Source organism: Prinia subflava, chromosome Z (genome assembly GCF_021018805.1).
Source record: "Prinia subflava isolate CZ2003 ecotype Zambia chromosome Z, Cam_Psub_1.2, whole genome shotgun sequence".
In the NCBI taxonomy this organism is placed as follows: Eukaryota; Metazoa; Chordata; class Aves; order Passeriformes; family Cisticolidae; genus Prinia; species Prinia subflava.
In genome coordinates, this window is record NC_086283.1 from 36,329,084 (window position 1) to 36,355,744 (window position 26,661).

Below are 26,661 nucleotides of genomic sequence, written 5' to 3' on the forward strand. Positions count from 1 at the left end.
AAATACATACTAGTATGTTTGTACTTGGAAATACAGTAATTAATTATGGTTTTAATAATGCAGTTGTAATCCAATTTTTTTTTGATTTAGAGAATTTGGGTCTGTGGAAGTGTCATAGCTTTGTGGTTATTTATCTCTGAGTAAAGTACAGACAAGTAACATCTAGTTTTAGCTGATTTGCTGAAGTGGGTATATCTCTCATTTCAGTGTGGGATCATTCAGTAAAGCTGATAGGGTCACCGGTGCCTTCACCGGGTGGCATGATTTAGGATGGAAACTGCTAGGCTTTACTTACATGTGTAATAAACTATGCAAGTGTGCTTATCTGATCATGGAATAGAGGTTTTCAAATACCTTTTTTTTGGAACATTTTCTGTTCAGGTGATCTTGTCAGTGATAGTGTGAATATTGGGTTTTGAAAGTGTCAGCATGATAAACGAAATCATAGAATCTTTAAGATTAAAGAAGACTTCTACAATTATTGAGTCCAACTATTTACCCAGCAATGCCAAGTCTGCTATATTCCTACAAGCCACATCTGCACATCTTATAAATGCCTTCAAGAGTGGTGACCACCACTGTCTTTTGCAGCCTGTGCCAGGGGTTGAGAACCCTTTCTGTGAAGAATTTTATTGCTATATCCAATCTAAACTGTTCCAGGCGTAACTTGAGGCCCTATCCTCTCATCTGGTCACCTGTTACATGGGAGAAGAGACTGACCCCCACCCGGCTACACCCTCCTTTCAGGCAGTTGTAGAGAGTGACAAGGTGTCTCCTGAGCTTCCTTTTCTCCAGAAAAAGAGATTACCCCCAGACACCCCAAGATCCCTCAGCTGCTCCTCAGACTTGTGTTCCAGATCCTTCTCTGGCTCTGTTGCCCTTCTCTGGGCATGCTCCAGCACACCAACTTTTTTAAAGCATAATTTCAAATGAAATTCTCTTCTTAAGATTGTCTCCTATAATATGGGGATACATATTGTTCATTGGTCGACATATTAATCATAAGTGATTAGCTTCATTTTACTTTTTGAAAAAATCAGTAGCAGCACTTTTGTTCTTGTTCAGGAGAACATTTCAGGAATCAAAAATAAGACTGCAATTTCAAAATATTTTTTAAAGAAGTTAACTCATTATAATTTAAAAATATTTAATACCTATTTAAAAATACTAAAATTGTCTTTGGATTTATTATATGTGTACATGGCTAAACTATCACCTAGATAATAATCTTAATGCATTATAAAGTGTAAAGTGTATTCTTTATGATATATATCATAGAAAGAGTATTACACTGTGTCAGTGTAAGTGTGGTATATGTATGTTTAACATTACAGTAAATTGCCAGTACTCTTGAGTTTTCAAATTAATCAGTACTTAAGAGACTTAACAATTCAATGGTGAGATAAACACTTCCTTATTCATATAATGAAATGCATATTTAAATGAAATTACCCTTTATTTACTGTGCATTGAGCTGGAAAATACTAACTTTAATGCATAGGAATTCAAATAAAAATTTATATGCTTTCTGCTTAACTAGTTAAGTATTGTTCTAATAATGCACATTGCTGCTTCAGGTAATAAGAAAATAGATATGACAAAGACTTTGCTATGCAAATTAGCACAGGATTGTAACCTTTTGAAAATACAAAGATCTTTGGAATGATATATGTCCTTTTTGATCAAAAACTTTTAAAAGTTTAATAATTCTGTTAAAACAAACTAAAACTGTGGGTAATTGTCTTCTTTTCCTTGAAATGAACAAATTATAACATCAAAAAACCTGGGAGTGAGGTATGTAGTAGGTCATTTACTGCTGCAGGCATTTTCTCTCCCTTCAGGATGTGCTTGTTTAGTTTCTCTCACTTTGTGCCTGTGGCACTCTGTGGTGAAATTCAGACATGTTCTTCCCCTTCAAGGAATCTCTAGGGTCGTAGATAACTTATACAAAATTAATAAATAGTGTTGCTTTTTTTATTTTACCCATCCCAGGCAAGTCGTTTCCCTCTTGAGAAGAGTTGAGTTGCACAAGACATGTTCATTAAAAAAATGTGTGTTTTTGTGTAGAGTTAAACAGAGAAATTAGACAAAATAGGGTGAAATGTGCCATTAAGAAAATGGAATTACTCAATTTTCAGTGATTCCTTTAGAGAAAAAAATGGAATGGTGAATACCCCTTATATATTGATTAACCTTTTTAAACTGAGAATTTTTAAACATATTAAGGTATAGGAGATTTTTATAGCTTGTTTGTTTGTTTTTTTTTTTTTAATTCTGGACTTCTAAATTTAGTTTCATCTCAGCAATATTCAAGGAGTGAAACTGTTTTGAGGCTATTCAGCTGGATGATTATTTTTGGGGAAGACCAGCTGTACCATCTTGCATATTCACAACCATTTTTTCTAGCATATTGCAGGGCTAATCCTCTTAGGAGAAGGAGAGATTGGCACAGATAGCTTAACCTGTTTTATTGTGTGCTACACTGCAGACTGTCATGCCAAAGGCAGTGAGACTTCAGATTGCTTTGGAGGGTAGAGCAGATAATGAAGCTTGGGTGTAAATATATGCTGGTATATGGAGAGAAAACAACTAGATTTTTTTTTTTTTTTTTTTTCCCTTTTTGGTAGTTGTTAATTTTAATTGTCCTTTTAGCTGTGAAAGAGTTGCACTTAATAGTCTAATGGTCTTACACTGTTGCTTGCTTCTGAATACTTAAGACTCGTAAAACAAATGTGACTGCATTAAATAGTATCATTTATTGTAAAGTTTTCCTCCTAGTTGTAGCCACTGCCATTTTAAGCTTTTGTTAAGAGTTGATATACTTAGCTAGTAAGTAAATAATCTTTTTTCTAAAAATCATTTGAAAATATGCTTCAGTGCACAGATGACTGAGTTTCTTCTGCTCCTCGGTGGCTGAGCCTGTGTTTTGAATTCCAACTCTTCCTCCAGTGTTGAGAGTAATGTGATTGAGTCTTCTGGAATGAGTTTCTGAATGCTGATAACAGGAGGCTTTTCCATGAAGTGCAGAAGCTACTCATGTGGAATATGCACCTTCCACATCATGCATGGTTGATATCAGATACACAATGTTCAAGGCTTGACAGCCCTGGTTCATGAACAGTGATATTTATACTGAAATTAGGACTATCTGAGTGCTAATATTCAACTGGTACCAGCTGATGATAAAAAGAGGTGCTTCCAAGGTTCCATTTTAATGCTACAGTGTTGTTGTCAAATGCTGAAAACAGTTATTGCTACAGTTGGCTAAAATAGCATTTATTAATAATACTTCACATTGAATCAAACAATTGCTGCCTTTAATTGTGTTAGAAGCATGTAATCAAATTGATCTTTTTTGTTAATGTTGGCATTTTATTTTTATTTATTGTTTCTATTTACCGTGTTAGTCCAGTGTTTCCTTTTGCTTCAGTTTGAAACTTTGCTTCGAATAACACAATCCAGATATTTTTAATTCAGATTACCCCCCACCCCATACTGTATGTCTACCTTCTCTACATATGCTTTCTTGTGAGATTTTAGGTGCATTTAATTTATTTTTCTAAAAGTAGTTTCATGCAAGTATGAAGCATTTCAGGACAGGAGAGTAGTAGAATTTGTAAATTAAGAGTATGTACAGCTGACTGAGCAGTTCAAATATCTTCCATTATGCTTTAATGTTTTTCTGATGGAAAGGAAGGTCTTCTAGCCTTATTTATAGGAAAATATGGAGGAGGAGGTTATTTAGTACTTCACAAGGACTCCAAAAGAAAAATCATCTATAAGCACCAAAGACAATCAAATATTTGCTACTTTGACTTCTTACCAATCCCATGTTATAGTATTTTGAAAATGTTACTCATTTCTCTCTCAAGTCCTTGTGTTTCTCTTTGAGATATTATTCTAAAATGTAATCAACACTTTTTTTTACTTTACTTCCAAATGGTGGTGGTTTTATGGTGTGATCATTTTACATTTTCAGGTAGGCAAGTACTTCTGTAGCAATTTTTTTTCTCTAATTTACATTTTTTCAATTTAAAAGCATTGCTTTTTCAAGTGCTTCTATATGTGTATATGTATGCAGGTTGTACATGTCTATGTAAAGAAAGGTACAGTACGTCCTAATTGTCTAGTTGTAACTTTCCAGTTTTATAAATGATAATATTAGATGTGGAACATTCAGGAAAAATCATCGTTAATTTCTTACATCATTTGGGTTTGAAAGCTGCATGTGACTTCTGTGTTTTTGGAAATGCTGGTTCTATTTTACAGCACTGGAAAAGTACTATTTCATGTTATGGTTTTCTTTGAGCCCAGTAATTTGAAATACATTATAAAGGAGTTATATTGACTATTTCTCAAAGCTAATAATGTTTCAAATGTCGTACAGGTTAACTTGCTTGGTGATTTAATTTGATATAGCTGTTGTATGTTGCATTTTTTTCTCTGGGTGTCCTTACTGAGTTACTTCGAAGTAGCGGACTCATACAACTTGTAGGAATAGATAATACTTCTGTAAAAGTTAGATTCTTTGGAATGACAGTTTACATTCTTATAAAAGCTTTATAGCTTTTTAATCTGGACAAATATTTTTACTGTACCATATCCTCAGTTAAATGAAATCTGTCTATTTCTTCTATATAACAGAGTCCTGGATCAGTGTCAAAATTATGATATATTTACTGTGGTAACATTCAGGATCTATATCTGTTGAGATACTACTCGTAAGTCTGGGGTTTTTAAATGCAGTATGAACACAGAAAAAAACCCAGAAAATTTAAAGAGAAGGCAGCAGTTACCAATTTTGCAAGTGTCTTGGCAGTCACAAGATATTTATGCTAATAGTGTCATTGAAATGTATTCCCTTTAGTTTTTTTGTTATGAAGCTGATGTTGAGGCACAGCTGTATATGCTGTTTTTGGCAGTAGACCTATTTTAATCAAACTTCTTGGTTGCAAAAAGTATTCAGACTATCAACCCTGGGGAGTGGGTCCTTGCAAACTGGTGCATGCACACAGGTAGTGGGAGCTCTTTCTGGAGAAATGAAACTAGTAATGCATACTACTCTTTTTTGGTAGTATTAAAATCCAGTTCATCAACAGATTAAATGGGTAGATTTTCTTGCTGGTTTTAATTTTTTGAACAGGGTTCAGAAGGATTCAAGGGTTTAAGCCTTCTGGGAAAGAATAAAAGAAGACTCCACTGGATTGTCTGTAAAAAAATTTGAGGTGTAGAAAAGATGTTTATATGGTGGTTTGGTTTGATTTTTTAGTTTTGGAATGGACTTTTTGCTTCTTCATTTTTTTTCTCTCTATCATGTCTTCCAATAATTGTGATCCAAGATTTAGGAATGGTGTGCCTCTAGGTATCATGAGTGGAAACTGATTAAAGTTCTGTGACAGACTTCACATCAGTCCTCATGTGCATTTTGTAAATGCTGTGGGGTTGTTTAAAAATAACTCCATCTTATATATGTTAAATGTATTTTGTTTTGAAAATCAGATTTAAATGTAATGCCAAATGTAATAGTGTGATGAATGTTCAGGCAGTAAAAGAAGGCACTAAGAATTATAAAGAACAACATATAATCAGACCTTGCATCTGTTTCGGGATGTTCTGACGTACCACTTTGTGTGCTAGCCTTTACTGAAGTTTTTGTGTAAATATGGTGGTTTTCTGACTAGTTTTGTATACAGTAAAAAAGTTAAGAGTGTACATTAAATGATACAGCCTACTTTTCTATAGAGCAGGGAATGTCATAGAGTAATTAGTATAGTGTTCATCCACAATTTGACCTACTAATTAAATAGTATTAATATTATTTATTTTAACTGGAATATTTTGTCTCAAGGATTCTTCAGTCTGCAGTACTACTGACTGTTCTTATGAAAAGGATTATGAGACAGCAGTAGCTTTTCAAACACTTCTCATAGTAGGCCTTTCTTCGGCCATTTTTTGAACTGCGTATGAACTTTATTGCTTGCAGTAGAACATGTTATTAGTCTGGGAAGTATCTCAGTGCTGCTTCTGTTTAAAAACTTGCTATGTTGTTTATAGACATTTGTGAATGTCTATAAAGTCAGCATTCTGGATTGAGAATTAAGTTGGACCATCACTGCTCTTGCCAGAAAGTGACTGGCCAGTTTGTGGAGGTGTAGTGTCTCTTATTTTTGTTTCCGGACATCCTAATAGTGATTTAGTAGTAAGTCCCCCAAGTTTCTGCCTTCCATTCCCTTTAGCCAGTTTCCTGACCTCTGTTTTGTGTTCAGATATTTCCATCCAAATGTACTAGCTTCACTAGTACTCTTCTTTCCTCTCCTTGTGAGTTTCTTTGAATAGCTTCATTCTACTTTGTATTCCTTAGTGCACAGGGACACACTGATCACACAGCAGTATAATCTCCATATTTTTCATTTACATGTCCAGACATGAATGTAAGAAATGGAAACCTTCATCTGGATAACAAGCATTTACTTCATTAAGTCTTTGTACACTTCACCTGCCTAAAATTTAAATCTTAGGTGTCTGAGAATCCATGTGTTTTCAAAATTTTGTAAGTTGGCCAAATTTGAGTAGTAAATGGGAATGGGAGGCCATTCCAGCCAGAATTTTAAGCTCCTGATTAAGAAACACAGGTGCCATAAAGTGCTTTATAACAAAGTTCGCTAGATTTTTGTAAACAGGCAAACCGAACTGTTCTATTGTGACTTTTTCTTGAATATAGGTTAATGATTTACTGTGAAATTTTCAATAGAGTTCAGCCTGAGGCAAAACCAGCTGTAAAGTCTAGCTTAAGTTTGGTAAAGTTCTGAGTAAGAAGAAAGTATCTGGCATTTTGTGATCCTTAAGGATAGGCAGATTAGTTGATTTCCAGCCACCACCTTAATCACCAGATTTGGAGACCAGCATCAAGAAGTTCTACTTTTAACCATATAAGTTCTGAGTGAGGTTCTCACTTTTTGTTTTTTGATCAGAAGCTTGTGTCAATTTATGAATAACACAATTGAGCTATCTCTTTTCTGTTGTTCAGATTCTGGATTTAATAAATCTGTTGTGGATTTTTTTTTGTATTTTCTTACTTCTTTTTTTTTTCCTAGGTATGCATATATCTTGATATTCTGTAGACTGAGAACTGCTGAAACACCCACAAGTCTGAGGATAGTAACAAAGCAATAAATGTGACTTCAGAAAATGATCACTGAAGTAGTTGGATTATTGAGTATTAGCTGAGAGTCACTTGTTTTTTAGCTGTACAGCACATGCAGTACCTCATGTGCTATGGCTTACCATTTGGGACATAACATTATGCAGAGTCTTCACAAATTGATTGTGGTCCAGTTCTTGGATAATCTTAGCTGGGATCATGTGAGACAAGGTGTTCAGATTCATTTTGGAGTTGCAGCTCCTAGGTGCTTCCAGAATTCTATCCTGAAATAGTTCAGTGCTGACATATTTAATCACAATTCCCAAAAGAGGATGTCTCCTGCTTGAGGGATAATTAAAGCTATTACATTAAGTGATTATGGTGTGCTAATGGCAGGGCAGTATATGCCTCTGGACCTCTCAAGTATAATGGGATTTACAAACTACCAGTTATCATACACTGAATGCTGTATGGATACTTGCAGAGAGGGATGGTGAGGACATTGTAATAATGATCAGTAGGAAAGCAGACAGCTTTGTGTAATACCTCATAGCTATCATGGGATACAAAGAGACATAAATAATCAGGTTGTCATAAAAGTCAGGTTGCTCAAATATAGGACAAGTTTAAAAAGTTTGAAACCAAAGAGTGTATTTTTCACTCATTAAAAAGTGTATGAATGGGCATGGCTGCTATCCCTTGTATGTGAGGAAAATACAGAACCCTGTTTTGTTTGTGATGGCAATATAAAAGAAGAAAGAGGAGATGATAATGGAAAGTGATAGAACAGCAGAGCCTAGGGGAAAAAAACCTGGAGGAGGCCAAGAAATCCTTATGTTTCAAGGAGAATGTAATGCAACCTGTCCACATGCAGAGTTAAAAGCAGTGCCCTTCCTATCAGTGCAGACAGAATATTAAGAAGTGTGATTCTAGATTGACCAGACAGCACTGAGAACTGTGCTGTCTTCTTAGATGGCTTTGAGTGTTGCTGCCCTGGCATCGTTTCTTGGATGGAACAGGAAGAAAGACAGAGCTCTGGAGGGAGAAGAAGGGAGTTAAGAGGGACTGCGTCTGGTTGGCTGAATGACTGAAATAGACCCTTCAGACACCCGCAGACCCAGCAAGGAATTGCGTTTAGAAGCCTTTGCAGTACTTGGTGCTATTTGTTATGGATGACATCCAAGCTGTAGATGTTGAAACAATTTTCTGAAGTCCCAGAGGTCATAGTCTGTAAAGACAAGAGTCTATTATTGTTACAGATATTGTAACTATGTTATATATTGTGCAGTAACAGGAGCAGGAAAATTAATCCTCATACACCAGCTATTCAAAAAATTTCTGACAAGCCTAAAAGTTACACTCCTTTCTCCTGGCATCATCGCCAATATCTTAATGTTGACATTTTTTCAATGTACCAGTATATTTCAATAAAAACTGTGTGTTGGTGGGAGACAACTTTTTTATTATTACTTTGTTAATTTTTTATTATCTTGATTTTTTTTTTTGGCATTTTAATCTCAGGAATCTGTAGTTCACCTCTCAGTAGTGTTACAGAGTCTGCTGAGTCTTGTGGAAAAGAACACTAAGTACTAATGATATTTGAAAAAGTCCAATTTTCTTTTTTTTTTTTTTTCTGCTCGTATTAAAGCAGAAGCTGAATTTCTTAGAGTGCATTATAAAAACAATATGAAAAAAAAATGAAAAAATTAAAATTTCCAATGAACTTCTGAAGGAGGTTTTATGTCCTCGGATGTTAATCTTACAACGAGACAAGATTGGTTATAAGTAATATAATTGTCGCGGTGCCGCTACTAAGCCCCTTGGCTTCACCCCGAGCCAGCCCAGGCACCGGAGCAAGCGGAACCCGAGCTGCCCCTCAGCGGAACGAAGGGGTCAGCCCTGTGGGTTCTTGTCCCTGGGAGAGGCCGGAACGGCAGTAGGATAACTGAAGCGACGCGCTAAGAGCGAGAAAGGAGGATCCAGCCAGCCAGACAGAGGAACCACAACTTTAATCCAACATAGCACTGTCCAGACCGAAGTGGAACCAGGCTGAACTGGAACTGGACCCCGAACAAAGAAATGCACCAGCTTATATGCTTTCGGGGTAGGGGAGGAGAAATGGGAGTCCCTCTTTGCGGCAACCAATGGAACCTTGACACTTGGGAGATAAGGGGAAGGGTTGCAAGCCTTGAACCAGTTAGGGGATAGGGGAGGGATAACACAGTGGCGGGAAGAGGGGAAAAGGTAACATGTGACCAAGGGGAACTTATGAATTTCAATTAAGGGGGGGGTGTACAGAACATACAACATTGTGCAGAACATACAATATAGGACCCACCAGCCTTTCATCTTTTCCACATATCTAAATCCTTCCTACTTGGTAAACCACCCATATATCTTTCAACTTCTCTCTGCCTCAAAACCCTCTTTCCTATATCCTTCTTTCAGCACCCTCTCCTTCTTCCTTAAGTCTCTCTCTTTAAATCCTCTCCCTCGTCTGTCCTTCTTTTCCTTGTCACAGTCCTTCACAGCACCTGCTTGTTTCTGCTTACACTGTCCCAACTTTCTTTGTGGAGTCCAACTGAGGTTTAACATACTGAAATGGGGAAAGTCCAACCATCCACACCACCACATCTCCCCCTTTTCTTTTATTTTTGACCCTGTGAGTTCTATCTCAGATATCCGAATTGAGGGGGGTCCACCAGGTGTTCAGAACGTGGGTATGATTCTGCAAACCACTGCTGTTGAGTAGGCCATTGTTCTCGAGGAAAGCTGCGCACTTCTTCCACGATGATTTCAAGCTGTTCAGCCTGCTCGTCCTCATCAACGAAGCTTTCCTCCTCTTCCTTGAACACTTCTGGGCCTACTTCAACGGCTACTCGGTGGACTTCAGCTTTGAGTGGTGATGTGGAGGAAGAAATCAAATTCTGCAACATCTTTTTCATTAGTCCAAGGCTGGCAATAGCAACAAAAAGCACAAAAACAATTAACAGAACAGTTCTAAGAATCGATCCCGTCCAACCCGAGATCCCCCATCCCTTGAATAAATTACTGAGCCAGTCCCCGTATTCTTGCTTGATGTCTCCTATCATGTTTTCCATTTGTTTGAGTGCCTCGCGAGTCCCCTTGGCCCTAGATGTCAAATTAAAGCAGCAGAGCCCCTCAAACTCCTCACACGAGTGACCGTGGAGGAGCAGGAGGTAATCGATGGCTGCACGATTCTGGAGGGTTGCCTGCCTCGTAATTTCCTCATCTTTCAGGAGGTTTGATAGGGCCCTAGAAGTCAAACGGGATTGCTTAGCTACCCAACATTCCAAATGGCCTAATTCTCCGAGGGTCTTAGCAATGGCGACCCACGGCGCAAATACTGTGATTGCGATGCCTTTAGATCTGCTCCAATGGATAATTTCCTCATCGCAATCGTCTGCCAATTTTTTGAGAGAGTAGTCTTCTCTCTTCTTTCTAGAGTGTGCCAATAGATGTGCACCATTTGTAGAATTTTGTGTAACCCAATCCAAAATTTGTGATTTGTTGGGTGAAAACAATCCGAGGGTCCCAAAGGTGCACGGGCCTCCGGAGAGGTGACAGGGGATACCTGCCCATGCGTGGTCTCCGCAAATCAAGAATGTTCCCCTGGGAAGTTGGCGGGGATGGGCAAAGACTTGGGCTGATTTTTGGGGAGGGATTGGAGGATAACTAAAGGACACAGCGTTGCACCAATGAGTATTAAAATGGGCTTTGGAGGAGACAAAATGACGGTGGTGACGCTGGACGTGGTCGTTGCGGATATGAAAACAAGATTCGGCTCTGGCGGAACCTAGAAGCTCCAGCTCCTGAGGCTCGTTTTCTAACTTTGGAAGACTTTTAATATAATTGTACCACGCGACGATGTAATGGGCATGCTTTAGGTTATGCTCCATTTTAGCAGCTTCTTGTCTAAGTTTTTGAGCATAACCTAGAAGCATCTTGGGCATCTCACGATCTTTAAATGGGATCCCCACGAGGCAGGATGCCATGGGATTCGCGGCACTCGCTTGGTTGAGACATATGTGGTCTTGGCCCAGTGATTTGGCCAAGACAGCCCAGACGTTCTGTTGCGGCTGGGGGACGAGCCACGCCTGGGCGATGGTCAGGAGACTGGCGAAGAGGACGGCTGAACTGATGGCAGTCTTGGCGCTCATGGTTGGACGGATCTAAACAGAAACTCAGAAAAACAAATCGTTACAAAGTGGGAAATCACAGAAAAAGGGGTCCTCCCAGCCTTCTGACTGCTCCTCCTCTTCCTCTGAGTCACTGGACTCACGCCTTCTGCGGCGGAGAGCCGCGGAGGCGACTTGAGGCTTTTCGTTTTCTCGGACTTTTGTTTTTCTTTCGATATAAGGCTTTACCCATCTGGAGGGTATCCACTTCGGCCCGGCATCAGTGGAGACGCAGGCGTACCCGCGCCCCCACGTCAAAAGCGTCAGTGGACCCTCCACTTTCCCTGTTTCGGGAAACCTTACGGTCACCGGCGGATGCTGCTCACTCAGGTCCCAGTCGCGGTTGCTATTGAAATGCCGCACAACGGGCGGATCTGGTTTTTCATAAGAACAATTTAGGAAATTTAACACATAAAGTGCCCTTGCCAATCTGATTGATGGAGTTTCAACCTTCAGGACTGGTCTTTGCTGTTGAAGGACCCGTTTGACGTTCTGATGAGTCCTTTCAACAATGGCCTGACCCGTGGGGGAGTGAGGGATGCCCGTTTTATGCTCAACTCCCCATTGCTGCAGGAAATCTGCAAGCTCCCTGGAAGTATACGCAGGGCCATTATCTGTTTTAATTTCCTTGGGGATGCCCATGAAAGAGAAGGCCTGAATGAGGTGTTGGATGACGTGGGAGGCCTTCTCCCCTGCGTGTGCGGAGGCATAGACTACACCCGAGAAGGTATCAACAGACACATGCACGTACCGGAGTCTCCCGAACGCCGCCACATGGGTGACGTCGGTCTGCCAGATTTCACAACTTCCCAGCCCTCTGGGATTGACTCCGGCGTGCATGGTCGGCACGGAGTGGGATTGACACGATGGGCACGAAGCCACAATCGCCCTGGCCTGTTGCCGGGTGATACGAAATCGGCGGACCAGGGCTGGTGCATTCTGATGGAACAAAGCATGGCTGAGCTGTGCCTGTTGAAATATGTCAGGCAGTGGGGTCTTTGTCACAGGAGCAGCGAGAGCATCTGCTCTCCTGTTGCCCTCTGCAACAAACCCTGGCAAATCGGTGTGCGACCTTGTGTGCATCACGTAGAAGGGGTGCTCTCGGTGGGACACAAGCTTTATAAGCTTCGAGAGCTGCGCATAAAGCGCGTCGTTGGAAACCTGCTGTAATACTGCCTGATCAGCTCTGGACACTACCCCTGTAACATAGGCAGAGTCGGTAACTATGTTTAGCGGTCCGGGAAATCTCTCTAATGCCCTGACGACTGCGGCCAACTCAGCGACTTGAGGCGAACCCTCAACGATTTCAACATCACTGTCCCACTGCTGAGTTTCGGGATCCTCCCAGGTCATCACTGACCTGTGAGAAGCCCCGGACGCGTCTGTAAAAACGGTCAAGGCCTGGAGTGGTTTTACACTTCGGACACTCCTCAATGCCAATTCAAAATTTCCATCCAGATTGAACAATTTGTGGGCCGGCCGATGAATTGAAATTTGGCCCGTAAAAGAGTCCAGAGCGAATTGTAGAGCTTCATTATTTTGAAGCAGAGTTTCCAACATGGGTTTGGTGATCTGGCCCGAGGATAATTTGATGGGGAGATGGATGCACTCAAAGTCACAACCGGCCAACTCGCAAAGGCGCGTACGTGCCTTGCGGATCAGCTCAGCCATGATTTCTTGTGGCCTCGTAAGTCTCTTGGGCCGGTGGTGGCTAAGAAAGACCCACTCTATGATCAGCAGTGGATCTCTCCCCCCGTGGCCCTTGGTGTCATGCTGTGTGGTGTTCGAATCCCACTGAAAAATGACCCCAAAAAGATGCGGGAGCTTACCCAGCACCACGAACCGAAAGGGTAAGCCGGGGTCACATCTGTGCGCCTGGCGTGATGACAACGCCTGTTGTACCTTCTCCAGTGCTTTCCTTGCCTCCGCGGTGAGCGCCCTGGGAGAGCTAAGCTCATCTCCCCCCTTCAATAAATCGAAGAGGGGTGCTAGATCCTCCGTGGAGAGACCCAGCCAGGGCCTCACCCAATTCAACTCTCCGCAGAGTCGATGGACATCCGCAAGGGTCCGGACTGATGTCCGGATAGCCAATTTTTGGGGAACAATGGTCCGCCGTCCGATTTCCAGCCCCAGGTATTTCCAGGGTGGCATCCGCTGAATCTTCTCTGCTTGCAGCTCAAACCCTGCAGCAACTAACAAATCTGTTACGCGTGTGAGGACTCTATCCAGTTCGCTTGTTGTTGGGGCGCAAATGAGGATATCATCCATGTAATGGTGAATGATAACCTCCTCCGCGGCTGCGCGCACAGGACGCAGCAAGGAAGAGACGTACAGCTGGCACATCACCGGGGAGTTCTTCATACCTTGGGGAAGAGCCCTCCAGTGATACCTCTTCCTTGGGGCCGCTCGGTTGATGGTAGGCACCGAGAAGGCAAAACGCGGTGCGTCATCCGGATGTAGGGGAATTTGGAAGAAGCAATCCTTCAGATCAATAACTGCCAGATTCCAATTTCGGGGCAGCATGGCAGGGGATGGCATTCCTGGTTGGAGGGATCCCATGTCCTCTATAACGTTATTAATTTGTCGAAGATCGTGAAGGAGGCGCCAGCGCCTTCCGTCACTCTTTCGAATGACGAAGACGGGCGAGTTCCAGGGGGAATTCGTTTCCACGATATTACCCTTCTGTAACTGCTCCTCCACGAGCTCCTCGAGCGCCTTTAATTTCTCCTTGGATAGCGGCCACTGGTCAACCCACACTGGATTATCCGTTTTCCAATTCAGTTTGAGGATTGGGCGCTCCTCAGTGACCGCTAGGCAAAAAACCTGAGGGGGGTCTGGGATACTAATTGTGACCCCCCATTGGGACATGAGCTCCCTACCAAGCAGGGGCCGTTCATATTTGCAAACGAAAGGGCGCGTATATGCCAATTGCCCTTTCGGCCCCGTGAATTTCACCATGCGCGCTGATCTCTTAGCCGATTGAAAACCCCCTACTCCGGAGATATTCGCCGGCGCGTCCTCCAAGGCCCAATGTGACGGCCACTCCCGGGTGGGAATGACCGTGACATCCGCTCCTGTGTCAAAAAGAAGACCTTTATTAACGGACTCATCCCCAATGGACATCGTACATTGTATTATAGGTTTTTCTTCTGTGATCCGATGCACTGCGTTGACTGAAAGTGGCCTTTCCTCAGGGTAAACCTGATACTGATCTGGCCTGGTGTGTGGAATTGCCTGGGCCACTATTTGTCCCTTTGGGTGGAAAGCTGGGGGATGAGTGGAACGCAGCCAGACATTGAGGAACCTGGGGTCACCCTTATAGGTCCCCGGGTATACCTCAATGTCTTGCGGAGTGTATTTACAGTCCCCAACAACAATGAACTTACCTTTCCTTTGAAACGGCCAGTCCAGAAGGTCTTCGCAATCCACGCGAACTGGGTACCAGCTGGTATCTCTGAGGTGCGCACTGTGAGTGAGCCTCAACCTGTAAGGTTTACAAAATGGTGTTAACATCAAGTCCGGGAAAGTTCCCTCCTGGGAAGGGTAAAGGAAATGCCAGTCCGAGATAGTTGTCTTGGTCCAGTGACCCCCGAAGGCGTTGACTGCCTTCTCTTCTGCACTGCCCACCCTGTTGGGGTCATCATGCCGGGTGGGCCCGCACTCCCCCCCTAGTTTTTTGAATTGTGTTCGGAGTCCTCCTGCTGCGGCCGAGGCTTTGCCAGCAAGTTATGCGGGCATTGGCTCACAAAATGCCCTTTTTCATGGCAGAGGTAGCACTCGACCCGTGCTCTGGCTGGGTTCGACGCTGCCAGCTTGCGAGCCTGTGGGCGACGAAGAGTCGCATCTTCCGCAGCATGCACCTGCCGAGTTCCCTGCTTGCTTGTGGTGGTCATATGTTGAAGCAGGAAAGGGACCTTTTGCTGGCAAACTTGCAGCATCACCTGTAGAGTCCGTGGGGGTTCTGGAGGGAGACTTAAAATCGCTTGTTTGCACACATTATTAGCATTAGCAAAAACAATCTCCTCCAAAATTCTCTTACGGGCGAGCCCGTCCGTTACTTGTATTTCTAAAGCCCTAGTCATCTTGTCCACGAAATCTACAAATGATTCTGTGTCCCCTTGCCTAATCTGGGTGAATGGCGGCAGGGGTGCACGAGGCTGCATCGTGAAAAAGGCTTTGCAGGCCAGGTCTCGCACCCTAGGCAAAACTGCTGGTGGAATGAGCAGTGCCTGAATTTGAGGGGACTCGAAGGAACCTTCTCCTCCCAGCAATTCAACAGTAAGGGGATTACCTCCCTCATCAATTGCTGGGAGTGGCAGGTTCGGCAGCTCTTCCCGCAGGGCTTGCCTAAACGCAGCAAGCCATAATTCAAATTCAGCCGGTGTCATCAGGCAAGAAAATAATTGCTTTAAGTCTGCAGGAAGGGTTGTCGCAGCTGCTAGGTCTGCCTGAAGGAGGCCGCGGAAGTACGGGCTCTCTCTCCCAAACTCTTTGTGCGCCTTACATAAATCTCGAATTATAGTTTGTGAAAATGGCTGCCAATTCGGTTTAGGGTCGCCACCCCCGCGAGCCCTTCGGTAGGTGACAGGCGCAGCTGAGAGATGCACTTCCTGGTTTCCATCGCTGTTGTCTTCCGGTTCCCTACCGTGGGAACCGGAAGAGGCAGCGTGGGAACTACCATTCCAAGATGGCCTCCTTCCGGGGTGGGGAGAAGTGCCTGGCTCCGCCCCTAGGGCGGGCCAGGGGGCAGGAGTGGGAGGAGTGTCAGCGTGGGAAAAGGGAGGGACCGAAGGCGGGGTTTGGGCGGCCACAAAGGGAGGAGACATCGGGTATGTGGGAGGAGCCATGGGTGGAGCAAGGGAGGGAACAGAGGGGGCGGGTGTGGGAGGGACCAAGGGGTAAAATGGGTTGGGCAGATAAAAGGGGTTGGGCGGGTATGAAGGGGTTGGGTCAAGGAAGGGATTGGATTTCGGGGGGGGGGGACGCGGGGGAGGGGTAGGAGAACGGCGCGAACGGGCGCCATCTTGTGTGTCGCAGGCGCCATCTTGTGGCTCCTGTGACGCAGCAAGATTAAATCTAACTTTTGGTCGACAACGTGGGGAAACAGGGGAAGGGCTGCGTCCCCGGGCCGCTTGTCCAGGGCGACCCGAGGATTCCTCAGCAGTCCGGACAAGACTGCTGAGGCTGGGGGACCGGGAGTTCTGGCGAGAGCCTGGGCTGGCAGACCTAGGGTCTGCGGCTCTCCTCAGAATTCCCTTCCGAGGAACACGGGGATTGGGAGAAGGGGAACGGGAAACTGGGGCGGGCGGTCGCGTTGGCTTTTCATGCAGGGGAGAGCTGTTAGCGATCGTTTTAAATTTGACAATCAAAAACATAAAATCTTGGGGACATTTATCCGAATTGGCCGCCTTTTTTTCGATCGCCTCCCAGTAACGGGGGTTCCTCACAAGCTCCTCAGACGTGTTACTGAACTGCACGGAAAGCCACCGCACCAGCCTTTTTAACGAACCGCGGGAGAACTGAACCTTGTTCTCCTCCAAAACTCTAACAAGAACATAATAAACTCCTTTCTGGGTGGTCGAAAGCGAGGCACCCATCTCGCCGGTGTTGAAAAACCACCCTCACCCAAGACCGGACCAACTAAATCTCAAACAGAAAACCGTAACTGCCGCAACTTAAAAACCGGGCAACCCTGCACTCGCTAAAGCCACCGATCCTCCCGGCGCGCGGCACACGCAACGTCCCCAAAAACCCGACTCTCCCCCAGCTCCGAGCCTCCCTCGAGAGCTGGCAGGAGCACTCGAACGAAACAAACCCGAACGAAAAGAACTAAAAACCGCCTGGGCACGACCAAACCGGGAGCGAAAACAAAAGCGTTAACCCCCCGGTCCTGCGCAGACTTCTCCTCGGAGCCCTCCCCCGTGGCTTGGAGAGGGGGTCCTGATCGCGTGCCCCCGACGGAGGGTACTTACCTGCGGTCTTGGGGAACCCTCAGCGCACAGAAGACTTCGCCGGGAGTGCTGCCGACGAAGCTGCCTCCTGGATCTGCGAGGAGCGCTCCTCCGAAGAGGCTGCTCGACTCGCAGCGGTGGGACCGCCCTGGATCTGAAACTCTTCGGTGCTCGCGCCTGGTGCAAGCACCGCCAATCCTCACGGGGACCACAAAGAGGGAAGACAAGAGCCTCCACGGAAACTCAAGGCTTCTCCTCAGGGTCCCATCTGGGGTGCCAGCCACCTGTCGCGGTGCCGCTACTAAGCCCCTTGGCTTCACCCCGAGCCAGCCCAGGCACCGGAGCAAGCGGAACCCGAGCTGCCCCTCAGCGGAACGAAGGGGTCAGCCCTGTGGGTTCTTGTCCCTGGGAGAGGCCGGAACGGCAGTAGGATAACTGAAGCGACGCGCTAAGAGCGAGAAAGGAGGATCCAGCCAGCCAGACAGAGGAACCACAACTTTAATCCAACATAGCACTGTCCAGACCGAAGTGGAACCAGGCTGAACTGGAACTGGACCCCGAACAAAGAAATGCACCAGCTTATATGCTTTCGGGGTAGGGGAGGAGAAATGGGAGTCCCTCTTTGCGGCAACCAATGGAACCTTGACACTTGGGAGATAAGGGGAAGGGTTGCAAGCCTTGAACCAGTTAGGGGATAGGGGAGGGATAACACAGTGGCGGGAAGAGGGGAAAAGGTAACATGTGACCAAGGGGAACTTATGAATTTCAATTAAGGGGGGGGTGTACAGAACATACAACATTGTGCAGAACATACAATATAGGACCCACCAGCCTTTCATCTTTTCCACATATCTAAATCCTTCCTACTTGGTAAACCACCCATATATCTTTCAACTTCTCTCTGCCTCAAAACCCTCTTTCCTATATCCTTCTTTCAGCACCCTCTCCTTCTTCCTTAAGTCTCTCTCTTTAAATCCTCTCCCTCGTCTGTCCTTCTTTTCCTTGTCACAGTCCTTCACAGCACCTGCTTGTTTCTGCTTACACTGTCCCAACTTTCTTTGTGGAGTCCAACTGAGGTTTAACATACTGAAATGGGGAAAGTCCAACCATCCACACCACCACATCTAATACTTTTTTTGAATTCAGATAAAACTATGATGTAGCCCACTATCCCCAAAGAACAACATAATTTTTTTTGTCAAGGTAACCCTAAATGACAGAGGACAATGAAATGGGTTGGCATTGAAAGTGGAACAATCCATTTGCAGGTGGCCATCTGCCATTTCTGTGTAATAAGATAGCTCTCAAATGGTTTGAAGATTTGTAATGCCCAATTTTGTGGAAGAGTGTACAGTAGAGGAAACAGCAATAGTCTTCAAAAGTTACCAAAGAACAGCAGTGAAGTTCTGTTTTTCTTTCACACTTTTATTTGTGCAGTTTCTGGATATAGGTTTGCTTTAGCTTGCAGCCGTTCATTTTTCATGCTTTCATTTCTCCTTTATAAGTGATCTCTTAAATATTTTTTCTATTGTCCAGTGCTTAGCTAAAGAAGATTTACCTTTTTTTGGAGATATAATATCTAATTCTTGAAAAATGCACTTTTACAGAGAAAGGAATAGACTATGGTGGTGTCAAATATTTAAGCATACTGAAGATCAACTGTAAAAAGTGAACAGTGCTATACAAGTCTAGTCCTGCTTTATTTCATATCCAGCTACAGATATTCACTTTATGAAATAGTACAGTATGCATTTACAGTGCTTACTTTTGCCTTGCAGTTCAACCTGAAGCATTTTAAGTTGTTCCTTCAAAATTCCTAGTACTTCTTTGTGAATGATAGATACTAATAGCAACTAATAAAACAGTTCTGAGTAACATTTTTAGCATTAAGAGATTGGGTTTTTTCCCCTTAGGCTCCAGGAATTTGTCATTTACAACGGTTTTACATTCACAATGTTGAAAAATAGTTTTTATTGTAAGTAATTTGGGAATAGTTTTTCAGAAAGGAGTTACCAAAAAAAATTAGTATGATATTGTGATTAAGGTAAGACAAAACCCCAGACAAATAAATGAATACATTTCATGGCTATTTTATTGACTCATTTTTGAAAGTTAAGAGTCTAGCTTTTTATAGTTATCAGTAGTGAGAAAATCAAGTATGCTGACTTAATTTCTTCTGTATACAAGGTTCATTGCAATATAACTGGAACTTGCCCTCTTTTTGTTTTAACAATGTCTTGATGTCATGAGTGATTACAGACTAGGGATCCACAGATGGAACTTGTATATATTCTTGTAAATGTGTGGTGCACCAGTTCTGTGCAATATAAGCATTATTTTTATTTCCATTTCTTCAGGGTTTTATTTTAACTCTCTGACTTGCAACCTCCTGTGTCATCCATCACAGATAAAAACGCCTTCTAATAACTTCATTTGTTACAAAACTCAGCATTAGTGTATGTATGGTGGATGCAAATACCCAGTATTACAAGTTCTGAGGAATTTTTTTTGACTGTTGAAGTCCATAGCCCTGATGTGGGAGGGTATGCAAACTTCTGCTTTTCTTACATTTCTTGAAGCAGTGGGAGTATACTCCTTCCTGAAAAAAAACATCTGGCCATGCAACCATGCAGAAACCTTCGCCTTTCAAACCCTATGTTTTTCTAGCATTTGTGCCATGCTTGCACAAATTTAAAGCTGTGTTTTCCACTGCACAGGCAGAAGTCTTAAAAAGAACAAATTTGTACAATTGAATGACTCTGGGGGTCTTTCTCATTTGTTTACTCAAAATTTGCTATTTGTGTTAGTTTGTGTCAATGAACTGTTTAGAGAAAAAAGAGATTTTTCTTTTACCTGTTTCAGTTATAAGGTATCTGTTGTGAATTTTAGATAAAAAGGATAAGAAATCAAATTTCAATTTCTATGGCAAATGTTTCCACAAAATGTTGGCAGTCTGGTGTGTAGTATCTTTTCTGTTGTTGACGAACGTTTTTATTTAATTTACCTTCCAAGTTGGTTAAAAGCCTGTTCATGTACCATGGGATTCTGTGCCCTTTTATTAATGCAAAGGAGAGATTGAAGGGTAAAAATCGTTAGTGACGGACAGAGCAAAAACCTATAAGTATCACTATGGAAGTAAGTCATTGTTCACACGTATGTGTTGTGTTCATTACTTGCAAGGAGATACAGATCTGGAGGCTCAGTTCTCTCAGGTGAATTTTTTTCCCCCCTTGTTTATGTATGATGATCTGGTGATGAGTGTTACCAAGTGCAACTGACCTGCATGATGCATCCTTTAAATGAAGGGCTGAAGTAGTTACTGGGATTCCAGACAGACAGTGTTTAGTCTCTCTCATCTTTGCACGTATCTCCTTATTACTTTTAGATCCTAAATGCCTGTCTCTGTAGATTATTAAACTTTTGATGTCAGTTTGTACTCAATTTATTTCTGAAGAATTATTCTTAAATTACATGTCTATATTAACCATGGGGTTTGTGCTGAGGTGTACCATGTGTGGTGCTTGGTCTTCTAGTTTATATGAGTATTTTAGTAAAAATTATTAATCCTTTCCTGAAGTTAAAATGAAGAGGCAAAGTTAAGCAATTTGTTTAGCACTGGAGAAGTATCAAAGTCAAAAGTAAACTTCAAATAATTTTGCTCTGTGTAGGTTACTTAACCCAAGTTCCTCCTCTGGGAAGGCTGGGATTTTATGTTTGCAAAATGTCTCTGGTTTTAATTTGCCTGTTGTACAGAGATGAAGACTGTCAACCTAAATGATAGACAAGGCTGCTTTAACTGTGGTTTTACAGAAAATTATTTCTTGGATATTAGAGTTTATCTCCTAGATTAGCCTTCATCTCCTTGTGCTTTAGATGTATGGGTTAATAGATAGTCTAATCTAATCACATTATTTTATATAACTGAATTATAAATTTCTTAATTTATAATGTTCTACCACTGTTCCTATGATTTGTAATTGCCTTTTGGATTTTTTTTAAACCTAGACTATTCACATTGAAAGGCCTTGCCCACAAGGTCAAACGAAGACATTCAGTTTTGTTTGGAAATAAGCTTTACTAAACTTCAGTGTTGAACTGAAAAGTGACGTCTTTCTGTGGGATTAACCTTGCCTCTTGGAGCTGTCGCTGTCCCTGTAGCCCGGGACAGTTTGTTGCTGTGGCACTCTCCTGATTTTTCCCTTGAGGAGGGTAGGTTGAGTTGTTCTTCTGTTGATCATTTTGTGTCTGGAGGCCTTTCCCACTCCCCTCAATTTTGTTTCACTGCTGAATGGGACTATGGTAATGTTTGGGCTTTGTCCCTCTCTCATTGTCTTTCTGACTAACGGATAGAAATGTCAGGCATAGAGAACAGCCCCAAACTGTGACCTCTGTGACATTCCCCTTCAGCTGATTGACGTTCAGGCAGCTGCTGAGAGAAATCCCCACCATTCAGACGTTGGTGTACTTGCTGAACAAGTTCCCCAGTGTCAATCCTGTTAGCCCAATTGCCGCATTCTGGGAATGGTGGCCTTTAAATGCTAGATTAAAGATTCTGCACCTGCCAATGATATGGTGCTTCTCCCTTCCCTCCACAACCGTGTCACCTTGAATACTTACAGGGCTTTGCGGTCCAATTACAAAGGCAGCTTTTGTCCCATTAAGATTCCTAAAATGCTTTGTACCACTACTCTTCTTGCTTAGGTTTTTGTTTTTTTCAGAGTGAGATGTTTGTTTGTTGTTGTAAACCCAGCAAAGCTCAAGTGTGGTAAGTTTTTTTTTTTTTTTTTTTACAAATGTTAGTTTCTGGCACTTCATTTAGAAAAATTAAACAGCGGTATCAAATTTATATTAAAATAAATATGGATTATTTCTCTCAGTGCAAGTGTGCGAGAAAAAATAAGAAAGCAGAAAAAGCAGAAAAAAGTTGTAGCAGTAAAAAGGATGAGGAAGGGTGTATGCCTTGCTCAAATCCTTACTGTGTCAAAATAATTTTCTTGCCATTTGAAGAATTACAGGGTTAAAGTATTATTATTGTTGTTGTTGTTATTATTAATCTCAGTCTTATATTAGCACTTTAAATCTTTATTTTGAACACCTTTATGTCTTATAAGACGTCTTTATTTACATCTTCACTATTATGATACAGAATTTGTAGAAGTAGCTAATGGACCCTGCATCTTTCCGCTTGGAGCCCATAGTTAGAACAGAGCACTGAATGCTAAGAAAAACCCCGAGATGGAATTTGAAAATTCTTCTCAAAAGCGGTAGTTTGTCAGGAACATTGCCCTTAATTTGCTTTTATGCACTGGTTAGGAAGGTTTCAGTGTGGCTGACTTGACTATGGGTATGTCAGTGGTACTTCATGATAAATACAGGTGTTTGCATATCTGGCCTGAGGATTTTCTGATTTTGCATACTGATCATGTTTCCTGTTACTATAAAATTACATAGCATGTTGTCAATTGTTTGTACAAAATTAATCGTAATATTGTGCTTTTCCATTTTCAGTATGAAGTGTTAAACGTTCTTTCTGTTAAAATCTCGTTGTTGTTGAGGTGGAAATTTATATGTAATTATTTGCCAAATATTAGCACACCTCTGCAGTTCAATTCCTTATATACTTATCTATATATAAGCTAAATAAATGAATTTTAGAATATTCATCCTGTCAGCAAATGAAAGAATGAGCTTCCTGCTCAACTCAGCAGTGTTTCGGGAGAAAGGCCGGCAGTAGATTTTTTTAGCAGAATAGAGGACTTTTGGGTTCTTTTACTGCAAATGTTTTTGGCATCTCTTCAGCAAATGTTGGAATGACTACCTTTGTTTTTCACTTGTGTTTAATATATTTAGTAAAAAAGTGGTTTATTCTAGCATTCTGTGCAAGGTGAATTTTATTTCAGTGTATTTTCTAGGATTTTCATGGCCAAAGAATGGCAGGCTGGACTTCATAGCACAGGTGTTAATTCCTCTGAAATCTCAAAAAAAGACTTGTTATTAAATGAAAATAAAGGACATATATCCATTCTTTTACATGACTTCTGGTTTTGTGTGTGGTGTTCCTGGGTTTATGAGGAGTAGTCTTTGACACTGGTTTTCTGATTGCCAGTTAGTATTTTGAGAATCAAATATCAGTAACATATTCGAAAATGTAGGAAGCCTTTATTATGTCCCAGAAAATGCAGGTTTCATTCAGGTGAATAAAACTCCTATTTTATTAGAAAAGCTTTCAAGAATGAATCATCTGTTTGAAAACAGATCAGATTGAAAATTTTCAATTTCAAATTGAGATAATTAAAGCCATGTAATTTTTCAGGTAGCTGGTTCAGAATTATGTGATGCTGATAGAGATATAGATACAGATACATCTGTAATGTATCAATCAATGAAAAGATTGCTCTGAAAATAATAGGTTCTTGGGAAGTTCTGACTTCTTTTGAAATATCAGTGGCATTGAGAGGCTGTGTCTTGACTGCCTCAACAATTATCGAATCAGATATAATCAAGTTATAAGTATCTGTAATGGCTACTGATCATGTAAAATGAGATATACCTTTCTGATTACCCCGTTTCTCTCACTGTCACCATTCAAAGTGATTCTTCCAGCAACACTGGACGACTGGACCAGCAATATATCAAATTCCATTCTTTAGTAGCATAAAGTCATTTTACCGTTTTGAGGTTTTTTATATGGTTTGCATTTAGTTACTAAAATTAGTTTTAGAGAGATATGTGGGTTCTGTAAGTTCAAAGGAGAGACTCAGCTTTTACATCCATCATTTTCCTTTTTTAACATTATGTATAGCATTCAAGCATTTAGCTTTTTAAATAGTGGTCTTAACACCTTTAGCAAAATTCAGAAAGAGTTTATTTTTACATTTTCAATCTCTTATGGCTCTAACCTAAATCATAAAAATATAGGTGCTGGTTGTTTTTTTTTTTTCTTCAATCTGTATATTTTATGTTTCCTTCTTGTAAATTTCTTTGTTTTCTTTTTGAACTGAGATTATTTTTAATAATTAAAAAGATTGAGTTTTTAAAAATCAGTTAGAAGGAAAATATGTTTGCTGACCGTAAAAGTATGTATTAATATTTTTAGAGCAGAAAGCTTACAATAGTTTGGAGTTTAACTACCACTCTTGCAAATCTGTAGCCAGACTAAAGGAATTATTGAAATCAAATGTACAGTATCCCTTTAAGTTCCTTTAGTACAGGCCATTGTCATTCAGTTTTTGTATTCTGCATAGAGGACAAGCCAGCTCAGCAGTTGCCATCCTTTGCATTTCACTTGCTTGGTACTGTATGCTTCTGTAGCTTAAAAATTACTGCAAAAATTGCTGCTCTATTCTGTTCCTGGACATCAACTACTGATTTTACAGCCAATTTACTGTACAAAAATGGTTCATCTCTCACATACAGAAATTCTGAACAGTAGAATGTGTCTGCCTAAAGCCAGAGTTTAGCTGAGCTGATCTGTGGAAATCTCCAAACCTCAAACCAAATATTGTTAGAGAAATGCTGTAATCAGCAGCCATTTTCATGGAAAAATACTGCTCACTGTGAATAAAGAAAGTTATGTTTTGTTTAAAGTCCGTATAAACAAAGACTAGTAAATATATTGGATGATTTATTCTTCAAAAAGTCTGTTTTCGTTTTCTGTAGCTATTTATAATAAATTCCAAACTGGATTTAAAGAATAGTTTGATGCAGCTTGTCTAAGAAAATGAAAAGTCCAAATTTGCCAGTTCTGTAGGAGTTTGGGTAAGGCATGGATCAGAAAAGAGGGAGAACCCAAAACCAAGGACTAAAATTCTTCTACTCCTCTCTCTTCTACTCCTCTTATTTACTGGATTGATAGTTAGATAATACTTGGTTGTATGTAAAAATATTTTGACTTGGAGATATAATAGATGAGAAAGGCAAAAAGGTATGTGCTGGTGATTTTGAAAATTATTATGGAAGTCCTAGGAGAAAACTACCTGCATAAACTTTGCATTGAGGACAATTTTCAACCATTTGCAAAAGACTCGGCAAAACAGAAATGTTGGCAAAACATTCCTGCTTTGATGGTCATGGATGCTCTTGATGTTCTCACTTCTGGAGAGAAGGAGTGGAGACAAGTTCAAGTAAGACAGATCTAAAGCTTGTTCCAGCATGTAAGCTTAACTTTTAACTCATTAGCTACAGTGTGTTCAGAATTGTGTATGTTTGGGCTTCTGATAACTACTGAATGTGAATATGAAGTAATATATAAATGAACAATGATTTTGTAATCACACATCATATTCAAATATCTTCTCAAGAAGCTTGTGAAAGGAGGAAATAGAAGTCGCTTCTGATTAGTAAATTTAAAAAATCTGTTAAGGCAAATTGTATTAAATAGCAAAGAAAGGAAAATTAAATCTGTAATAGCATCAAAGTAGTTTTTCATTGGTGATTCCAAGGACAAGCAAGAAATGGGGAAAACTAGCTTTTCTGTAAGGCAGTGAGTAAAAGAGTAAATTCACATCTGGACTGACAGACAGAGGCAAATAGTATCAGCTTTGATAAGGTGAAGAACACAGCCTACGCTGGGGTACAACAATCCCATGCAGAGTTACAGGCTGGGAGCCAAGTGCCTGGAAAGCTGCCCAGCAGAAAAGGGCCTGAGGGTGTAGATCAACAGTAGCTGAACATAAGCCAGCAGTGTGAGCAAGTGGCCAAGAAAGCTGATGACATCCTGGCCTGTATCAGGAGTAGTGTGCCCAGCAGGACCAGGGTAATGATTGTCCCTCTTTTCTCAGCACTGGTGAGGCTGCACCTTGAATCCTGCATTCAGTTTTTATCACAAGGACATTTAGGTGCTGGAACAAGTCCGAGATGGGAAATTGAGCTGGAGAAGTATCTGGAGCACAAGTCTGAGGAGTGACTGAGGGAGCTGATGTTCAGCCCGGAGAAAAGAAGGTTCAGGAGAGACCTTACTACTCTCTCCAACGGCCTTGAAAGGAGGTTCTAGCCAGGTGGGTGTTTGTCACTTCTCCCAGATAACAAGCAATAGGATGAAAGGAGATGGCTCAGGTGGTGCTTGAATAGGTTTAGTTTATATATTAGGAAGAATTTCTGGCCCAAAACAATTATCAAACACTGACACAGGCTGCTTACGGCAGTGGTGGAGTCACCAGCACTGGAGAGACTTAAAAGATGAGTAGATATGGCACTCTGGGATAATAGTTTAGTGGTGGGTTTGGCAGTGCTGAGTTAACAGCTGGACTCAGTAATCTTACAGATCTTTTCTAACCTAAATGATTCCATGATTCTATAAATATATAAAAAAACAAGTCTTTACAGTATTTTTAGGAAAACCTGTTAACAGGATGATGTAACTATAGGCAAT

General features: G+C 41.6%; 2 protein-coding genes across 5 annotated transcripts in view; one reads left to right on the forward strand and one right to left on the reverse strand.

The window, feature by feature from the left end:
- The window catches only part of ARB2A (ARB2 cotranscriptional regulator A), a 259,244-nt gene that overhangs the window by 68,197 nt on the left and 164,386 nt on the right, over positions 1-26,661 (forward strand). The gene's annotated exons all lie outside the window — the stretch shown is intronic.
- LOC134563521 (endogenous retrovirus group K member 8 Gag polyprotein-like) lies at positions 11,288-16,214 on the reverse strand. Its single transcript, XM_063421498.1, has 2 exons — positions 14,727-16,214; positions 11,288-11,334 (listed from the first exon to the last, which is right to left on the reverse strand). The coding sequence occupies exon 1, from the start codon at positions 16,185-16,187 to the stop codon at positions 15,009-15,011; it is 1,179 nt and encodes a 392-aa protein (XP_063277568.1). The 5' UTR covers positions 16,188-16,214; the 3' UTR covers positions 11,288-11,334; positions 14,727-15,008.